This window comes from Emys orbicularis, chromosome 7 (genome assembly GCF_028017835.1).
Source record: "Emys orbicularis isolate rEmyOrb1 chromosome 7, rEmyOrb1.hap1, whole genome shotgun sequence".
Classification (NCBI taxonomy): Eukaryota; Metazoa; Chordata; order Testudines; family Emydidae; genus Emys; species Emys orbicularis.
In genome coordinates, this window is record NC_088689.1 from 94,153,343 (window position 1) to 94,174,037 (window position 20,695).

The 20,695-nt window shown below is 43.0% G+C and overlaps 1 protein-coding gene across 1 annotated transcript; it reads right to left on the reverse strand.

Moving 5' to 3' along the window:
* Positions 1 to 482: 482 nt before the first annotated feature.
* On the reverse strand, positions 483 to 19,697 carry RAB43 (RAB43, member RAS oncogene family). The gene is made up of 3 exons (XM_065407418.1): positions 19,479 to 19,697; positions 3,222 to 3,405; positions 483 to 2,019 (listed from the first exon to the last, which is right to left on the reverse strand). The coding sequence occupies exons 1-3, from the start codon at positions 19,695 to 19,697 to the stop codon at positions 1,766 to 1,768; spliced, it is 657 nt and encodes a 218-aa protein (XP_065263490.1). The 3' UTR covers positions 483 to 1,765.
* Positions 19,698 to 20,695: the final 998 nt, after the last annotated feature.

The window sequence follows — 20,695 nt, forward strand, 5'->3', positions numbered from 1 at the left end:
ATCAACATTTAAAACAGGGTCCATGATATTAGCCCTTTCCTAGTTTCTTGGCTTTCATGCTATGTGTGGAATGGCCATAAACTGTATTCCTGGTAATAACAATAATCCAAATACACCCTATCCTTTTAGGTTAAGACTTTCAAAAATGACGACTGATTTTGGGTGCCTTCATTTTTTTTCTATAGGTGCAGCATCCTGAAACACCTTAAGGGGACCTGATTTTTGAGGGTGGGTAATCAGCACTTCTGAAAATCAGGATCTTTTAAAATATCTAGAGTCGGGCACCCAAAATCACCATTCTGAAAACCTTGGCTTTAAACTGTAGATTTAAAAAATCCAGCTTCTGTTCCTTTTGTAAATCCCTGTTTGTAAGGTGCTTGAGGGAGTAAATCCAGGGATAGTTGCTGGCGTCAGCACTTTCTAATGGCAGACACAACATAAGCTCCTAATAAAGAGCTACATCTTTAAGCCAACTACTTAGCTGGGTTATTAAATCAATTTAATTAATAATGCAGACTTTTGGTCAATAGTAAAAAGATTTTTCTTGCTGAAGATCTGCAAGAAATGAAAATCAACTGGCAACTTGTGATTGTGAGAGAGGAAATCCGAGAGATCTCAATATTTTCCTATAGCCAAGAAATCATGTTTCATACAATTCTCAGCTAATTTGAAGTTCACTGTCCCATCAAATGCCCAGGCTGTAGTTAAAGAATGGGACAGTCACAGTCACTTGTGCAATGAAACCTCTGGCAACAAAAACTAATGCTAATCACATGTGATTGGAATTAACGTTCTATGTGACCAGTTAGGCATACTACAGCACTCCAAAGTCAGTCATGGCTAGCAAAGTCTGTTCAAGGCTTCTCCAGTTCTTATTTCCAGTGGTGCTGTTCTTGAGTTATGGAATGAAATGAATAAAGCTGAGGGTAAAAACTCCATGACACCAAGTTGGAAAAGGAACTATTCACTGTGCAAATAAGTAACAAAATAATCAAACCCCTCCTTCTCCAAGAGTGAATTTGAGTCAGTACATTTAATGTTTATCTTGCTAAACAAGCAGGCAACCGGTATTGCTCAGACTGATTTCACTATTTGAATGATGATTTTTTAAAAATCAGCACGACAGCCCACTTGGGCTTGTACCAACAATATTTAGCAGTCCATGTGCCACATTTTACTTTCAAGGAGAGAACTTCCATGGTGGTCCAGCGTCTTGGACAGGTGACTGCTGCTTGGTCCCATGTTAAAACATTCAAGCATTTTGATACTTGAAACACCTTTGCCACAGTCACTGTCTAACCTGTCTGGTGTATGTGGTCATTGGTGGAATGCTGAGAATTTAAAAAGACTCTATCAAGGTTGACTGACCTAAAAGCAAAAATAGTTACACCTTTGACAGCTGTTCCATGCTGAAGGGTTTAGGACTTCAGGTATGTGGTGGTTTCTTGTCTAGTTACCTTCCCCTGCCCTCCAACAAACAGATCCATGCTGCTTCACTCAGATTCATAACTTACTGAGAAGGTTGCAGCAAAGAAAATAATGGGGGCAAATACAGAGTAAATGTCAAGGAAGGTTGAACTTTTAGGTCTAAACCTCAACAAAGTCCCTTTTTAAAAGTAAAAGACAAAATCTTGATTGCATTGGTGTCTAACGTCTACAAAAATGCTGGTCTCTCAGGAGGAGGATACAGCTACTGTGCTACTCAGCCTTAGGGGGAGACATCCCTCTAAATTCCAGTAAAGTCAGGGATACCAGCTAGCTTGTATCAGCAACTGCATGGCCCCCAGCCTTCTACTATGTCTTTGCTGTCAAGTTTGATGCTGTCTGTGTTTTTCTCATTGAACATGGGGCCTCCATGCCTTATCATGAGCTCCGTTGCCATCTTCACAAAAGCTTCCTCCACATTGCTGGAGTCTTTCGCAGACGTTTCTATGGCACAGATGATATCATAGTGTTCAGCCAGATTCTGAGCCTCCTCCAGCTGAACCTCTCGAAGGTCACTTAAGTCAGACTTGTTTCCTGGCAGAAGAAAGTGGAATTGTTTACAGATTAACTTTTTTATAATTACTGATGTCTGTGCAAATGTTCAGGAGGGGGCATGAAGGAGAAAAGAGACAGTAGCAGGAACCATGGGAGTGGGGCAGGAGTTCAGCAGCAAGAGCCTTTGGTGAGGCAGGGAAAATGGGCTGGAGGTCAAAGCCAAAACTGTTGCAGGGGCAGGGAATAGGGAACGGAAGGTAAAAGTGAGAGCGAGTGCAAGCTGTTGGTCAGCCTGCAGGAGCTGGATGCAGAACTCTGACCCATGCCATTATATAAAATTAAACTAACAATCACTCTTTGGACTCTAAGACTACCATTTAGTCTTCTGGTGCTTGTATAGCAGGCATGATGACACAGTCGTTGCCCCTGAGAAATGAAATTACACACAAGGACTGGCTTTTCAAAGATCAGGGGTGCAACTGTGTGCCTAACATTCAACTTGCACATACAATTGCGATAACTGACCATACAAATCAAGTGCACAACGGTGCATGCATTTTCACCCCTGCCTGACTTTGAAATTCAGATCTACAAGAACGACACTGAACAGTGAGTGAAGTCAGAGAACGCAAGCTCTAGCAGGGTTAATAAAAAGTGAAGAGCAAAGGAAACCTCCTATCTAACATAATATGAACTCAATAAATTTTAAACTTCCAGGAACTGTCGTTTGGTGTGTCTGTACCTTGCCTAGCACAATGGGGTCCTGGTCCATGACTAGGGATGCCAAATGGTATGTAATACAAGTAATAAATAATAACACAATGTGGTGTAAATGGTATATGCTGGACTGAAGCCATGGCTGGTAATTGAATCAATATTTCTATTTCTTCAATGTACTCACCAGAAAGTAAAGTATTTAAAGGACAGAATGGTAGGTTGGCAGTCTCAAAACTAGCCCCTTAGAAGTTGGGACTAAACATGTATGCTGAGGCAGTGATGTCTAAACAGGAGAGTGGAACCCAGAAACCTCTGCGTTAGAATCTTGTCTCTGACAGTGGCTCCCCATAAACAAATAATTTAATTTTATTACATCTGTTCTGACTTCTGTAAAAGGAGGATAAAACTCTTACCTGCCTCACAGAGGTGGTCTGAGTGGTTAGTGTTTGCACAGTGCTTTGATGCTGTATAGTTTTATTTGAGTTCCTCACTCATCCAGAAAGGGATTAATTTTCCAAACTCACCAATCAGTAACTGTACTATGTTGGAACCAGCATACTTTCTCACATCCTCAATCCAGCGAGGAATGGACTGGAAAGAGCTTCTCTTGCTGATGTCGTAGGCTAGGATTGCTCCATTGGCGCTTCGGTAGTAGCTCTGTGTGATGGTTCGGAATCTCTCCTGGCCTGCTGTGTCCCAGATCTGCAACTAAACAAAATAAAACATGCAGTGAGATACTGGCTATTCACACATAGGGAACTGGTCTTGCTTTTCAGGTTAAGTCCTTTCCTCCTGAATGAAATGTGGCTGGATCAGGATTTAAACACACACTGAGCTCTGCTGGTTAACAAGACAGGAGTTGGTTCAGTGACCTTATAGAAAATCTATGCACAAATGTAGTGCTTTTTTAAATTTTTCTTAAAAAAAAAAATCCTGTGTTCCTCAGCTGAGATGAGAATTATGTAGTCGGTAACATTTTCATACTTGGCTGCCTAAAGTTAGCACCAAAAGCCATAATTAGGCACTTATGCAAAAGTGACCTCATTTTTAGGGGTGCTAGTATTTCCAACGCCCAGTGAAGTCAGAAGGTGCTCAGACTGCTCGGTACTTTGAAAAAATCAGGCTAATTTTGCTTGGATATTTAAATATTTTACCTAAAAATCTTCCCTCTACACAACTAGGAAGATAAAGAGTGTCACAGAACTGAATGTCTGTCAGCCATCCTCTTCATTTAGGAAGCTGAACAGACATTATGCACAGGTAGTAATAGGCCTGTCTAAACTGTAATGCTCTCACTTAAATCCAGTAACATAGGAACTGCCATCCTATATTAGATTGATGGTCCATCTAGACTAGTACAGTGTCTGAGTAGTCAGCCTGGGGTGCGTCAGAAGAAAGTACAATAAAACTGATGGTGGACAGTATAGAAAGTTTCTTCTTAAACCCTGTTACGTATTGGTTGTCTTACCTCCTGAAGCATGAGAATTTATCCCATACAGCTTTTTAATTTAAAGTAACTGTGAATATTCTCATTCACTATATCAATTTCTAATCCTTTTTGAATGTTATCAAGCTCAATATATAGTAGCAATGACTTCCACAGTATTTTCTTTTCAGTTTTAAATCTGTTGCCTTTCAATTTCACTGAATGTTTGCTTCCTTTTCCTTGTATTCTGAGGGGGTAAACGGGAGTGTCTAGTTTACTTTCTTTGTACTATTCATACTATTATGTACCTCTATCATGACTTCTCTTTTTTTTTAATCCCCTCTCTAAGGTAAACAGTCTCAGTCTTTTCAATCTCCCCAGGCATGAAAGTCTTTCAATTTCTGAGCCCTTCTATTTCTTTTAGATTCTTTTTGAGATGACATGACCAGAACGTAACACAGAAATCCTAGTCGGGATATACCCTGGATCAGTATTGTTTTCCATCCCATTTCTTATGCATCCTAACATTGTGTCTGTATTTTTTTTTAACCACTGCTGCATAGCTGAGCAGAGGTTTTGTTTTTGCTGTCTAGGATGCCCTGGTCTTTTTCCTAAGTGGTAACAGTTTATTTAGAATCCAGTAATATGTATATTAGTTAAAATTAATCCTTCAAATTAACAGGTTATTAGAAATCTTGGTTAGAGAGCATTTTCAGACGAGTGGAGAAGGGCAGAAGCTATATTAGAACACATCCAGGATGGAGAAGAACTCCAGGCAATGGTTGTAAATGATCTGGAAATGATGGATGCTATGTATGTGAGGCAGTAACTGGAGAGTTGTAGGTTATGTAGGTAGTTTGTGACTTATTGAGTGTCCAGGGAGATTGAAGTGTTCTCCGACTGGTTTTTGAATGTTATAATTCTTGATGTCTGATTTGTGTCCATTTATTCAAAATTGTAACATTCAAAAACTAGTCGGAGAACACTTCAATCTCTCTGGACACTCAATAACAGACTTTAAAGTGGCAATTCTTCAACAAAAAACCTTCAAAAACAGACTCCAACGAGAAACTGCAGAACTGGAATTAATTTGCAAACTGGACACCATCAAATTAGGTCTGAATAAAGACTGGGAAACTAATTTCCCCCTACTGTTACTCACACCTTCTTGTCAACTGTTTGAAATGTGCCACCCTAATTACATTTGCCCTCATTACCACTACAAAAGTGATTTTTCCTCCCTTGGTATTCTACTGTTGAGAATAGCCCACTTCCACTTTAACTGAATTGTCTCGTTAGCAATGACCCCCCACTTGGTAAGGCAACTCCCATCTTTTCATGTACTGTGTATATACCTGTCTACTGTATTTTCCACTCCATGCATCTGATGAAGTGGGTTTTAGCCCACGAAAGCTTATTCCCAAATAAATTTGTTAGTCTCTAAGGTGCCACAAGTACTCCTCGTTGTTTTTGCTGATACAGACTAACACAGCTACCACTCTGAAACCTCCCTAAATTGGGTTGTTTCCTTCTAGAACAGGGGTGGGCAAACTTTTTGGCCCAAGGGCCACATCTGGGTATGGAAATTGTATGGCGGGCCATGAATGCTCACGAAATTGGGGGTTGGGGTGCAGGAGGGCGTGAGGGCTCCGGCTGTGGGTGCGGGCTCTCAGGTGGGACTGGGGATGAGGAGTTGGGGACGCAGGAGGGTGCTCCAGGCTGGGACCGAGGGGTTCCGAGGGCGGGAAGGGGATCAGGGCTGGAGTATGGGGGTGGGGCACGGAAGGGGTCAGGCTCCGGGTGGCACTTACCTCAAGCAGCTCCCAGAAACAGTGGCATGTCCCTCCTCCGGCTCCTATGTGGCGGCATGGCCAGGCGGCTCTGCGCGCTGCCCTGTGCGCAGGTGCTGCCCCTGCAGCTCCCGTTGGCTCTGGTTCCCGGCCAATGGGAGGGGTGGGGGCGGTGCTTGAGGTGGGGGCGGTGTGTGGTGCCCCGTGACTGCTCCTACACGTAGGAGCCGGAGGGGGGACATGCCGCTGCTTCTGGGAGCCGTGCGGAGTGGGGCAAGACCCCAACCCCGATCCCCGGCTGGAGCGCCAGAGCGGGGCAAGCCTCAGACCCTGCTTCCTGGTGGGAGCTCGAGGGTCGGATTAAAACATCTGGAGGGCCGGATGTGGTCCCCGGGCCGCAGTTTGCCCACCTCTGTTCTAGAACCTCTTGGTCTTACTTCCCTAAATCCCTCTACAGTCCTATACAAGGACTTAGGTAGCCTCTTGCAGGACCCTTACATTGCTGACTTTTTACCAATATTACAATGACTATAGGCTGTGCTGTGCATACATGTGTGACTAATTTACCTTCCTTGGGACCTTGTATCTTGTCAGCTGTATGCTGAATGAGGAAGGCTATTATTTTGACCAGCACAACTCACCTCTTTTAATTTAGAAAAAAAATAAATATTAAGGAAAAACTCACCTTGAAAATTCTAAAAATCAAACGACTTCATTTAAAAAAGTTAAGGTTGCTAAGTGGCAACACTGTTTTGTTTAGACAGCATCACTAAAAAACCCAAGCACGTCAAATCAAGGAAATTAATCGTTGATCCAAACCAAATGCAATTCTTTCCAATAGTCTCAAATACATACACGTCGCAAAATCCTATTGAAAAAGAAACACGAATACTCTCTATATGTACACATCAGTCAGCCTCAAATGCAAGTCATATTTATAATTTTATGAGGAACTGACAGTTACACATTCTCCCATTAAATTACATATGCAACATCATTGGCAAGAAACAGCAATTACAATTTCTTTACCAAAAATTCTACTCTTAATAATGACTGTTTCTTGTTAAAAGTATCCTTGAAAAAAATTTTTTAACACTAAAATCAAAATAAATACATAAAGGAACTGTACAATCCAGGGATCAGTGTTAAGGATGTGATAAAATATTTTTATATTTCATAACAATGTTGTGTTCACACAGGCAGTATAAGATATGACGCTCTTAACTATTTCCTTTTTAAGTGCTTAGGTTTTGTAAATGATGTGATAAGAAAGTGAAGTTGTCACTTAGCAACCTTAACTGTTGTTTAAACAATTTTTGTTTTTGTAATTACATTGGCAACAACTCACATTAAGACAGTGACATAGAGAAGTTGGGGAATAAAGGTTCAATTCAACTGAATACATTGAGAAGTCCAAAACAGCTATATATTGAGAGACTGGCAGGACGTTTTTAAGCAATTATCACCAGGAGCAAGTGGATACAGGGTAAAGGAGGGAGGATAAATACTTACTGTTCTCAGGAAGTGTGACAGGATATTCTCATTGAACAAAGCAGAGGAGCTGCCCTTGTCACCAGTCTTGTGATAGTAATTTTGCTACTGAATGTCTATTTATTACATGAGTTGGTTATTTTGGTCTGTTTTTTGCTTTGAGTTTTGTGGACACCACAGGCTTTAGCATTGGCTGGCACTGGGCTACAATGTGCTAAACAGAGTGTACTACTTTGACACACAACCACCTACTTGGACAGGAGCTACTCCTATTGCAAAAATAATGAGCATATTGCACATAAACTTAGCATCACAAACAACAGAGGTTCCTCCGGTTCTTTATTACTGCATAAAGTTTAATGGCTTGAATGCTGAATAACTACCAGATAAACTGGGTAAAATGCACATCCAATGCTGTGCATGTACATAGGTATGTTACTTTGAATATCCCACAGTGATGCTAAAGCAGCAGTGAAAGAGACACTTTTAAAGATCAGTGGAGAATCTTCCCCCCTCAAACCCCTCTTTTTTTCCTTTCCTCCTTTAAGATTTTGAGAGCAGATGGATCAAAATGTTACAAAGAATTTTGCCAGCTGCAATTACAAACCACACAATCCAAAAGATGGCGGCACATCAGGTATCCCTCAGGGATCGATGTATTATCACCACTTAATATTACACAAGAAAACAGAAGTGATTGTAAAGAAAGCCTGAGAATGGAAAAATACGAACAAATACATGCCATACCATCCACATATTTCAATTTGGATTTAGCAATTCCATATACATTATGAAAAGGGTTACCAATATTTAATGGAATCCATCAATAGTCTCTTGTTCTCTACAGCAAACTCTCTTCTAAGTAGTTATAGCTAAAAATTCAGCAGTTTGTTGTTTTTAGCATAAATTCTTAGTTTTTTCAATACCCATGTACTCATCAAATCTAAAGCTATTTTTATTTCTTACCAACACACACACTGAAAATTCCCCTGCTAATATTCACATGGAGTTTCCAGTTCCTACCAGTTTCCATCTCCCAGTATGGTGAACTATGTGCCTATTATAATGTAAAAAACATTCAGAAGGGCATTTTTTTACTTTTTTTTGTTGCAATCTTGCAAAACAGTAAATTATTTATCCCAGGTGAGCTGGCAAGTTAGGAAGTTTTTCCTAATGTCCAACCTAAACCTCCTTTGCTGCAATTTAAGCCCATTGCTTCTTGTCCTATCCTCTGAGGTTAAGAAGAACAATTCTCTCCCTCCTCCTTGTAACAACCTTTTATGTACTTGAAAACTGTTATCATGTCCCCTCTTAGTCTTCTCTTTTCTAGACTAAACAAACCCAATTTTTTCAATCTTCCCTCATAGGTCATGTTTTCCAGACCTTTAATCATTTTTGTTGCTCTTCTCTGGACTTTCTCCAATTTGTCCACATCTTTCACCTAAAATGTGGTGCTCAAAACTGGACACAATACTCCAGTTGAGGCCTAATCAGCGCAAAGTATAGCGAAAGAATTACTTCTCATGTCCAGCTTACAACACTCCTGCTAATACGTCCCAGAATGATGTTCTTTTTTTTGCAACAGTGTTACACTGTTGACTCATATTTAATTGTGGTACACTATGACCCCCAGATCCCTTTCTGCGGTACTCCTTCCTAGGCAGTCATTTCCCATTTTGTATGTATGCAACTGATTGTTCCTTCCTAAATGGAGTACTTTCCATTTGTCCTTATTGAATTTCATCCTATTTACTTCAGACCATTTCTCCAGTTTGTCCAGATCATTTTGAATTTTAATCCTATCCTCCAAAGCATTTGCAACCCCTCCCAGCTTGATATCATCCGCAAACTTTATAAGTGTACTCTCTATGCCATTATCGAAATCACTGATGAAGATATTGAATAGAACTGGACCCAGAACTGATCCCTGTGGGACCTCACTCATTATGCCCTTCCAACATGTCTGAGAACCACTGATAACTACTCTCTGGGAACATTTTTTCAACCAGTTTTGCACCCACCGTATAGTAGCTCCATCTAGGTTGCATTTCCCTAGTTTGTTGTGTTGCTGTAGCAGTTTAAATGTAGACATAGCCTTACATCTGTTTGTCCTCTCCTCCTCTCCCCAGGGCTAGAAGTGTGTTCAGGGGAGTGTTCTGTTTTGGATTTTATATACATTACAAACACATTGCTATATGTTTGTTAGAAAAGGCAAGGTCAAAGAAATGTGCCTTGCACTTAGAGTGAAAGATGGTGAGGCTTCTAATGATCCTTTGTTCCTTTGGGATGTAACTCCACACTCTTGAGCCAGTGTCACATTCCGGGGAGTAATCCAGACTAGTGAGGGGTTGTGTCACCACCTGCCCTGCAACTTTGGGTGCCTCACAATGCTTTGCTGCTTTAACTCCCAACCTGAACCAGTCATAAACAGCCAAACAGATGCAGGTCACACGCTGAGTGTCTGTATACCTGCAGCCTGCCACCAACACTCCAGTCACACTCTGGCTTCCACCAACGCTGGTTACCACTTGCAGGGTGACCCCAACACACTTCCAGTCCTGGATTTTCCCCAAAACGTGTGTTCTACTTTGTCCAGCTCTCTCCTGGACAGTTCAGATATTAGAAGTCTGTTACACCGGTAAGGGATCAATATGCAACAGTTTGCTACTTTAACTGGAGTTACCCAAACAGTTCAGTTAAATCAAACCTAATTCAGTATTGTGTGTAAGAATAAAACAAATTTATTTAACTACAAATCCTTACCATATGTTCCCAGCAACAGGGCTGACCAAATTCTCAGGTCAGAACCCCTCCTCGAAGTCCAAAGCCTGGTTCTTTCGTCTTCTTGGGGCAGGGGGGAGAGCACAAATACCTAGGGTGTTCCCCCCCCACTTTTATACTCCAGTCACCCTTTGAAAAGCATTTTCCTGGGGGTTACCCCTAGATAAAGTTCCTTCCCACTGTGAGGACAGAGACATGGAGTCTCGTGGTGAATGAGCTTCCATGTTGTTTGTTAAAATGCAGATCGATCTGTTCCTGCCCCCTTTCATTGCCAAGAAATGATTACTTGACTGGTGATTGCCAGCCAACGTTGAATCCACTTGGCTTGAGTCATTAGCTTGTCTTTTGTCCTTGAGAAACAGGTTTAATCCCTCCCAAGACTTGTCTGGTAAATACATTTCAGTCATAATTTTATCTTATGTTCATAACTTTATATATAGTGTCACTGCACACATTTCACCATGATATTATTGACCAGTGAATTATTAGTTTTCAAATGATACCTCACAAGGCATATTTTGTACGAAGATTATTACAATGCTGTATAGGGTATGATTACATGGTGCACACGTGATTACTGGTCACAGATAGCCTCCAAGAAAGTTCTGATTCAACTAACTGAAAATGGACAAAGTTTACATAATCTTGTCATTGCAGAAAATGGTAAGTTTCTCATTGGCCATAACAATACAGGATTAGGTCAACATATGTCATGCAATGTACATTTAGAAGAGAATTTTATTTGTGAAATCAGATAGCAAAATAAGCAAAATGAATATTTTTCAAGTTGTCCAGGACAGATTTTTTAGCACCGAGAAATATGTTGCGTAGCAAAGGTTCATGTTGAACAAACACACACAAAAAACTTGAAAATAAAGTTGTCTTGCCTCCCCTGCTCCCTATATAATTTACTAAGCACTGGCTTCCTTTCCACTCTGTATTCCTGTGATATCCCCACTCTGGCACTTTGAGTGTAGAAGGTGGGGGCCCGCAAGGATTTTAAAAATTAATATTTGCCATTCCAGGCTTGTATTAAACTCCCAAGGTTACAGCTTTTCTCTGACCTTGGCTTGGTAAACGCTGCCACCACCCAAGTGCAAACCCCCCTTTGGAACCCAGGAAGACGCATTTGGGAATTCCTTCCTGTGGGGTACCCTCAAGCCCTTTCACTCCCCCTCTGGGGAAGAGCTGAGAAAGAAAACAAAGGAAATTAGCTGTTGCCACCAGCTAATTCAGGGATTCTCAAACTGGGGGTTGGGACCCCTCAAGGGGTCACAAGGTTATTAGAGGGGGGGTTGTGAGCTGTTAGCCTCCACCCCAAACCCTGCCTTGCCTCCAGTATTTATAATGGTGTTAAATATATAAAAAAGTGTTCTTAATTTATAAGGAGGGGTCGCACTCAGAGGCTTGCTATGTAAAAGGGGTCACCAGTAAAAAAGTTTGAGAGTCACTGAGCTAATTAAACAACATGCACAAACCTCTTAGGAAACCAAAAATCCAATCCTGTTCTTTTAAAAAAATAAAAATAAAAATCTGGAACTTAGGCTTTTGCTAGATTTTAAAAGAGCAATTCCAAAAATTAAGCACCCAAAACAGCTTTCTTGGGGGTTCAGCTTAAAGGTTACAAGCAAACAAAAACATCTGGGGTGAGCACAGAGGAGTCCATTAGCCATAAGAAATAACAGAAATAAACCTAATCGCGTCTTTCTAAACATTCCTGATCTACTTACACATTTGGGAGTTCCAAATAAGTAGTTCTAGGTATGATCTGATGATTTATTATCATACCTGGCTTAAAGCTTCTCATAGCATAACTGCTCCCTGTTCCCCTCTTTCCCGGAGAGAAAAAACAACAGAGCAAAGGGGAAGTTTTTTCCCATTTTAAAATGTTCTAGCCTTCCCATTAGCTCTTTTGGTCAGGTGCCCACTCCCTTTCCTTCACCTGGGGGACTTTTTAAAACCCTTTACAGGTAAAGCAGGCAGCCAACTGCCACCAAGAGGGACTTTATAGCTAACTTGCTTGCTGGGTGTCCATAAAAGGGAGCTACCCTCCCCCCCCCACTTTCATTTATCACAATTCCTAAAGAAGTTGGAGATAGTGGGGGTGCATGTTCACTTTGTTTGTGCAACAGCATCAGTGATATTTCATCTCTAGGAAGTATTTAATTGTTTAGCACTACAAACACAGCAGGGGAGTTTGCATGTTATGAATCCCACAGAGAGTAGAAACTTTCATATAATTTCTTTGGTAATGGATGCAAAGGGTGCTTCCTCCTAAGTGATTCTAAGCCAGCTTACCATGTTTAAGCCCTTTCATATCAAATGGCAAACAACAGTATAGATTTCAGTACACCAGCAAATTCCTGTATGTACTTGGAAAAAGCTTTACCAAAACAATTTTTGTAACTTAATCTGTATGATCTTTCCCACCAAGAACAAAATCAAGGTTTGATCAGGCAAGACCTCCTTTCCACTAATGCATTTCAATTTAAAATTCTATTAATATACAGAACAGCGAGGGGAAATAAATGAATGGCTCATCCTGTCATGTGACATTCTAAAAGAAAAGAGGTGCCAGGCTGAATTCCAGTTTGCTGGGAACGTTGCACTCCTGTTTTCTTCAATACCAGGGGTGTCAATTTCATTGAGGAGAGGGCCAAATTCTACCTTTGTTTATGGTCTGTGGGCTGGGGTAAAAAGAGATCCAGGGGAGAATATGGCCTATATATAGTAACTCAGGCTGAGATCCACAAAAGGACTTAGGTGCCTAAGATCAAAATTTAGGCACCACTGATAGTCAAGACCCTGTTCAGCTGCTGCCTAACTTTGGAAGTGCCTAAAATCCAGCGGCACCTACATTTTTGCCATAAAAGGCCCCTAAGTTTCTGCTACGGGGCATGCACACAAGGTACGCAGGCGCCTAGCTCATGCTGAAGCCCCAAACCACCTCAGCATCCTAAAACCAGGTGAAAACAAGCATTGCCTGGCCTACGTTCCCTGCAGAGTCGGATCTGGTAGGCATCCTCAAGCACGCCTGACTCTACACAAAATGGTCAGGGGTGAGAAAGAGGGCCTCCCTGATAACCTTTAGTTCAGTGGTCAGAGCACTCATGCAGGAGGTGGGAGACCCCAGTTCAATTTCCCCCTCTGCTTGAGGTGGAGAAGGAATTTGAACATGGGTTTCTCACCTCTCAGGTGAGTACCCTAACCATTGGTCTGTACAGTTATGCTAACTTTCTCTCTGGCCCAATGCACAATTAATGTTCCATGTGGAATGGCTTCAACAGGAGAGACCGAGAGGGCCCCACACCAGACTATTCCAGAGCTCAGGGGAGATCCCCTCCCCCCTGCAACCCTGCTTCTGTGTGGAGTTGGGCATGCTTTGCTGCCATTCTAATAAGAAAAGACATAGGCGCCCGACTCCAGAAGAGGGTTCCTGGCTGTGGATCCCAAGCAGATATTGGTGCCTCCTTCCAGCTCAGATTTAGGCACCTAACTCTTGGACACGGCTTAGGAAACACTCCTCTCCTCAGTATCTGCTTTGGTGGATCCCCACTGGCTTTTGTAGATCCCATTCTGAGGTGATATCTCTCCCCCTCCGTTGTAATGGGAACCTAGGCACCTAACTTAGGATCCGTGCAGGACACGACTATTTCTGTCCTTTGTTTCTCTTCCTTCCCCATCTTTGTGTCTCATCTGTTCTTCCCTCTATTTCTTTCCGTGCTGCAACTCCCAAATCATAACCCCTGTGATCTTCACTCCCTCCCACCGTTCCAATTGATTAAATGACCAGTGATTAAATAGTTCATGTTGCCACTGATGTGTGAAGTCATTGGGCTTTAGAACGGACACTCCAGATTGGGGTGAGGAAAATGTAACACTTAAGTCAGGGTGTGATGAGGTTTACAGACCTCTCGCTGAGACTCAGGGAGTGATGGAGCAGTACTGGTCCAAGATGACCCTGCTTCTCAGCAGCTGCAGAGCATGCTCCAAATGTAAGACCTGCTTAAATGGGGACTCTGGCAATCAAGCCAGGGAAGAGTTAAGAAGAGGTTGTCTGCATGAAGGAAGCCAGTTAGCAGCTTCTGGGACAGAGAACTTTACAAGGAAAGGCTCTGGACTGGGGGTAAGGCCTGACTGGGCAGCCAGGGGCCGCCTGAACCCTCTTTCTCTTGTCTTCTCCCTGATAAGGGGGAATAAATGGACATTGAGAAGGAAACTCGGAAGCTCCCATTGACTATCTGAATAGTTGAGAGTGTCTGAGGCTGAGCAATCCTCTGCTGGGAGGGAAGCAGAGTGCTGTGACCACACCCCAAACAGAGGAGAGAAGAGAACAGGGGAGGTAGGAAGTGGCCTGGGGAGGCTTGCCTGCAGTATCAGCTAGAGGGGACTGACAGCCGGTGGAGAAGGAGGGCCTGGGTTCCCCTATCCTTCCCTCTGCCCTTTGTTTGATTGGGAGGACCCTGAGATCGCTGGGGGATGACAGATTTTCACTCAGCTCCGAGGCCCTTAGATTGCCCAAGAAAGCCATCTTAGGACTTTGGGGACTGTTGAACTGCAACCTGCCCACTAGGCATGCTGGTCCCTAAGTGATGCCCACTACACACTGTTTCAGGCTGTCTGCAGATTCAGGCAGATGTCACTGCACTAGTTGTGGTTTGGTAGCATTTGGAAGGGCTGAAACTTCCTTTTTTCTTTTTAAATGAAAGCTGAGAATCGAAATATATGCCATGTAATCCACACAGAAGCATCATGTAGGCAGAATCCAGCCCATGGGCCTATGTTTGACACCCCTGCTCTACACGTGTGAGCTCCACAACTGTGAGTACATTATGTAATACATACATAAACTGATGATGAAATAATCAATTAATTCTTAAATACTGATAGGAGACCAAGCCCAATAACCAAAATGTTGAAGATTTGAATTTTTTCAAAATATTTATCAAACCAAGGAAACCCATGAAATCACGTCAAAAGGACTTGAAGGAAGTCATCATACTGACTCCAGTCCTTTAGACCTCATTGAGACTGTCTCCTTTAACTGTATCACACTCCCATTTTCCCTATCTCATTGACATAATAGATTTTATCAGCTCTGTTTTTTGTTTTTGTTTTTTTTTATTGTAAGCTCATGGACAGAGTCTGTGCCTCCTTTTATGTTTGGAAAATGACTCCCACATTGTGGATGCCATTGAAAGTAATGAATAATTTGAAAAAGTCACGGCAGTCTATCATACCAAGGGAGCCTTTGTCATGGATTGATTCATACACTGTAACTCTGTATTCTAAAAATCTTTAGCTATTTTGCAATTAAATCAGCTATTTGGTTATTTGACAGTGCCCTAAACTGGGTGATTAGGCAGAAATTTAAAAACCATCAAATGAAGGATTGGGTAGCTCTGGGGAGACTACTCCTGATGGCTGGTTGATGGCTTTTTCAACATGTGAATTAATAAGTCCAATACTCCATAAAAAAGGATTCACATTACAAAAACTATTTCCCCGGTTTAAAAAGAAAGCTTCTCTCTCTTCTTTTGCTTTAAGAAAGACAAACAGGGGGAACTGACTAAACAAAGGAAATAGTAATATTGACTACATACAAAGTGCTATCAAATGAACAAAGTAAGCAAATGGGGGGGGGGTTATTCACTAATCTTTCAGTTATTACAATCTTAATTGTTACTTTTAACAACAGTTGATAAAGTTTTTAGAAGTGTGATTCATAAACTGTTGTCCCTTTAAATCAAGGACAATTGTCAGTCTCACAGACTAATGCCCTGATCTCTCATTCAAATCTTTGCAGGCAGATTTCTGAAGATAGAGATCTAGGGGTGTGCAAAGGTCTACCTGCACAGATACAACAACAGAATTGGGGCCGCTGCTCTTTAGTGTAAACTTATTTTATAAATGAAATCTTCAGATACCCAACCTCAGAGCTTGTGTTGAATGGACAGTTACAGGCAAATGCACTTTGCCTGCTCATCTGAATGCCACTACTTGTTCTGAACTATTGCCCTGCTATTGCTTTAATTTTGGCATTGACTATTTAAATGAGAAGATTGAGAGGTTCTATTTAGGACACAGCAATTTAAGGAAATCCAACAGGTATTTATACAGAACTTTAAAATGTGTATCAGCTGATATATGCTTTTCTCACAAACCAGTAGGTGAGTGAAGTTTTTAAAACGGCCAGTCTAACAAATAATCCCAAAGATTAATGTCAGATTTAATTCATGTTTTTTGTAAATTTCCTGCCAAAATAAGTCACTGTTAGGTAACCTACGGGAATTTCCACCCGTGTAAATGATAAGTAAACATAAACAAAGGAAATGCTGCTACCATGCTAATAAGGACTTGCGGATTTGTATTTTGTTCTCTCTCTCAAAAGCTTTCTATTGCTCACTCAGAACAAACTACTGTTTTATTGATGGGAGTGTTACCATTTACTTCAATAGGGAGCAGTTAGACCAATGCTGAACACTCTTAAAATCCCACCATCTGTCCTCATGGGTTTTAATCTGGTTAGAGGGATACAGTTAGGTCTTGTATACTATACTTGTATACTACAACTTTTAACCATGCTGCACTGGGTTGCCTGGCACTGTTGTTGCTAGAAATCGGGCCTATGTTTTTCATCTTTAATAGAGTTAGTTGAAAAAAAATCAGATGAAATGTTTAGCAGAGACTGTTTTTTGACAAAGTTCCAGTCAGGCAGGTTTCCTATATATGCTGAGCTTATATCGTCAGAATAAGGAATCCTCCCATCACAAACTGCACTGAAACCACATTTGTCGAGTATGTAAGGCCTATGAGCTTCATGGTGTCCCATTTAACTCCAAGTTGTAAGTGTGGTTACAAAATGAAAATAAAATGCCTCCCTATTCTCAGCCTCCTGTAACATGCTGAGCAAACCTATTTAGATTAGATCCTCAAGAGCTGAATACCTGTAGGTAAGTTTCGAATCCAGAGCTGGATCCAAATTTCATAATCAGTCACTATCTTAATAGGCCAAACAAAAGACCCACATCCAAACATTTTCAAGTTCTGGGCATGTTCTGATCTCTGGCACCATCTCTAATTCAGACCAAAATGTAGTGCCAACTAAGGTATGTCTACTAGCTGGATCTATTAGTACACCTTACTAAATACACACTGTAGATTAATTTGCCTGCTTGTAATGCCTATTACTGCTGAATTAGAGATTCTTTTTCTTATTGTCAGTACTTCTGCAATACCTAAGGAGTCTGGTTTAGTCCCTGGGCTGGAGCTGCCCAATTCTCAATGTCCCTAGCAGAGACACCTGGCATGAGAGACACATTTGTCACTTTGTGTGTGTCTGGCATTTAAATTGAGCCAAGTTTCAATCTTAGAGGGGAAAACCCCACTTCCTGTGCCTCCTAACTTGGTGAAAAGCAAGAAAGAGGAACTAATATAAGATTAAAAAAACCCAAAATGATACTTTTTGCAGGGTGACTTGAAACATGAACTGCTTACCCCAGCTGTTCAGACAGAACTGGAACCAGAAAGACAAAACACCTGCAAAGGAAGTAAATGCCCTAAACTTTGAGCTGTCCATAGAAACCACACTCCTTACTGTAAGCTCATCATTCCTCTCCTCCCAATAACTTTGATCATTCTCTTCTGTCACCTTTTTCCTACTTGCTAGGATTGTTGCCCACTCTCCTCACCAAAGCTACTCTGAAGGAAGAAACATTCATTAGAGGACCTGGCCCCCTACCTTGGCACACAGCTGCGAGACAGACCAAAATACAATTGTAATTACCATATTTATATAACTCTTTCATATTAAAGAGGCCCCTACTCTAGACTGTGACCAAACTGAGCTCTGCTCAGCCCCTGGGGGAAAGGGAAGGAAATGAGCAAAGATGGCTGCATACTACCTGGATTCTGGAGGTAACTGGATGACGGCTAGTCCACAGAATAAATAGCAGCCGCGTAGGCTGTTCAGCATCAAAGAATAAACAGTTGGAGTGCAGTGTGCTGCAGCCATGCTTTCCCTCTTCTGAATTGCCCCAAGAGATGGTCTGCCACTTCTATGCCATGGATACAATGGAGCTATTTCCCAGTGGGTAGCTATGCCAGTTTTGTGTGGCACCTGTATGCCCACATAGCTGATATACACAGGAAGAGCAGAGGCCAGAATTAAGGCCACCGAATCATTCTGTTTTGTAAAAAGGATCCTCCAAGTGGCTTTTTGTGTGTGGTTCCTTGTACACTGGGATCTCAATGTGACAAAGTGCTTTGAAAAAAATCTTAGTTTCAAATTAACTACCAGCCCTGCAACCTCAGTCTGGGATCTGAAATTCAAACTGTGTTCTTACTAGCTTGTGCATTATCATCAATAACCTGAACCGACTGAGATTCTTTATTATACTCAGTTGTACCTGAACTGTCTTGAAGAGTCTGCAGTTAGAACTTAACTGATGCTGCTGAGGTGTGAGCAGAAATCAGTCCAGTTCATTGTGCCATAGTTGACTCCTAAGTGGTATATGCAATAAAGATAAACTTATTTTTGTCACACACATATGTAGTAGATCTTTAGAGTAAAAAAGGTATCACTTCTGAACACAACAGCACTTTTAATTGTCTGTGCCAGCTTGCACAGGGATCCCAGCACAGAGCATTGAAATGCAGCCACCTCTGCAGGGAGCGGTGGCAGTTGTTTCATGGCAATGCTATAGCTAAGTTTAGGAGAAGTATACAAATTGTTTGTAGGGATCTCACTGCAGAGGGAGAGGTGGAGTGAACAGGCATGGGGCAGTAATATGCTAGGGCTGTGATGTTTGCTGCCAGCCAGGATATCCTCTTCCTCTCCCCATCCTCCAATAACGGCACTGGTTTCTCTGTCAGGGCAGCTCAGTGCTTACGTGACAGCCATCCTACGGGCTCTAGTGCTCTCTCCACCTCTGCTCAGGTGACCACATGGTACCACCAAACAAAGGCCACTCTATGAAATGCAGAATGATACTATTTTGACAGCTGTCTCCCTCCCTTCCCCTGCCCATGTTCTACTTATGGTAGAAACCCCCACCTCTGGGTGCCAGTCTTGGCTGGAAACCAGGCTGCTCGGATCAAAGGCTGCTGAGTGCCCCTGGGCGGATATGGATCCTGGCTTTTTAGGAACCACCTGAGGGGCATCACTTCGGATACAGGACAGGGATGGTCCCTCTCCACAGCTGTCACCTCCCCCCCCCCCCCCCCCCAGTGCCTCTGGGGCTCTCTCCCGCCTGCAGCCCCGCGGCTCCGGCTCTGCCCCTGCTCCAGCCCACCTTGACCCGCTTGCCCTGGATCTCCAGGCTCTTCATGGTGAAGTCCACGCCGATGGTGCTGCCCTGGCGCTCGGCGAAGGCCCCGGTTTTGAAGCGCTGCACCAGGCAGGTTTTGCCCACGCTGGCGTCCCCGATCAGCACTAGCTTGAAGAGGAAATCGTAGCGCTCCTCCGGGTCCGGGCCGGGGCCTGCCGCCCCCAGCGTCGGGGGGCCGGGCATGGCCTGGCCGGGCTCGGCTCCTTCACCCTCCGCAGCGGGGAGCCGGGCTCTGCGCAGCGCCCGTCGCTCCGGGCCTCAGCGCCCGGCCGTCAGCGCCCGCCCCGCCGGGCCGGGCCTCGTCTCGGACCCGCCTCTGCGCCCGCCCTCCCTAGCATGGCCCCGTCAGATGGCGCGCCTGAGCATGCTCGCCAGCCAGCGCCCTCCGCCCGCCTGCCGCCCGCCACGGGGCCGAGGGAGCCGAGCCGGGCTGGCGCTGGCGGGCCCCGGGGAGAGGGGGCGGCTCTGGCCTTAGCCGCAGCCTAGCCCGATGCGTGGCAGAAGGGGAGTAGCCGCCTGTTAGGGCCCTGACCCAGCCACCGGCTCCTCCGGGGTTACCGGCTTCTAGGCGTAGTTTGGGATTTTAAAAGATAAGCCCGCGTGCCCAATGGCATACAGAGCAGAGGCATGAAACTGGGGGAGCTGCCCACACCAAGCATGTTTCTGATTTGTACTATAGTAACACCAACATGGACCAGGACTGCATGGTGCCAGGCCTTGTGCAAACCCAGAAGGAAGAGAGCTGCCCCCTGGGAGTTTACAATCTGTCATCATCAAAGTTGCTCCATGGCCATCTGGTTACTGGCTTTTGAAAGTATGGGCCAGATTCTCTGCTGGTAACCTAAAGATGATGCTGTGCCCCTTTACACCAGCAGACAATAGGGCCCTAGTTTTGTCGTTGTTGAGTAATTCAGGAACTCAAGTGGGACAGCAATGGATAGAGTAGGAGGGAAAACACTATTTAATCTAGGATGCACATTACTTTTGTCCTGAATATCATTCCCAAACAATATTGATAAATTACACCACACAGAGTATCTTTTTTTTTTTTTTACAGTATTCACAAGTGGGTCATAATTGGAATCATAGACATGTTCTAAACATATAGTTTCATCCGCAAAAATTAAATTTGTATAACTTTAAAGCTAAACAGTAGCTCCTTCAGAAGGGAATAGTAATTC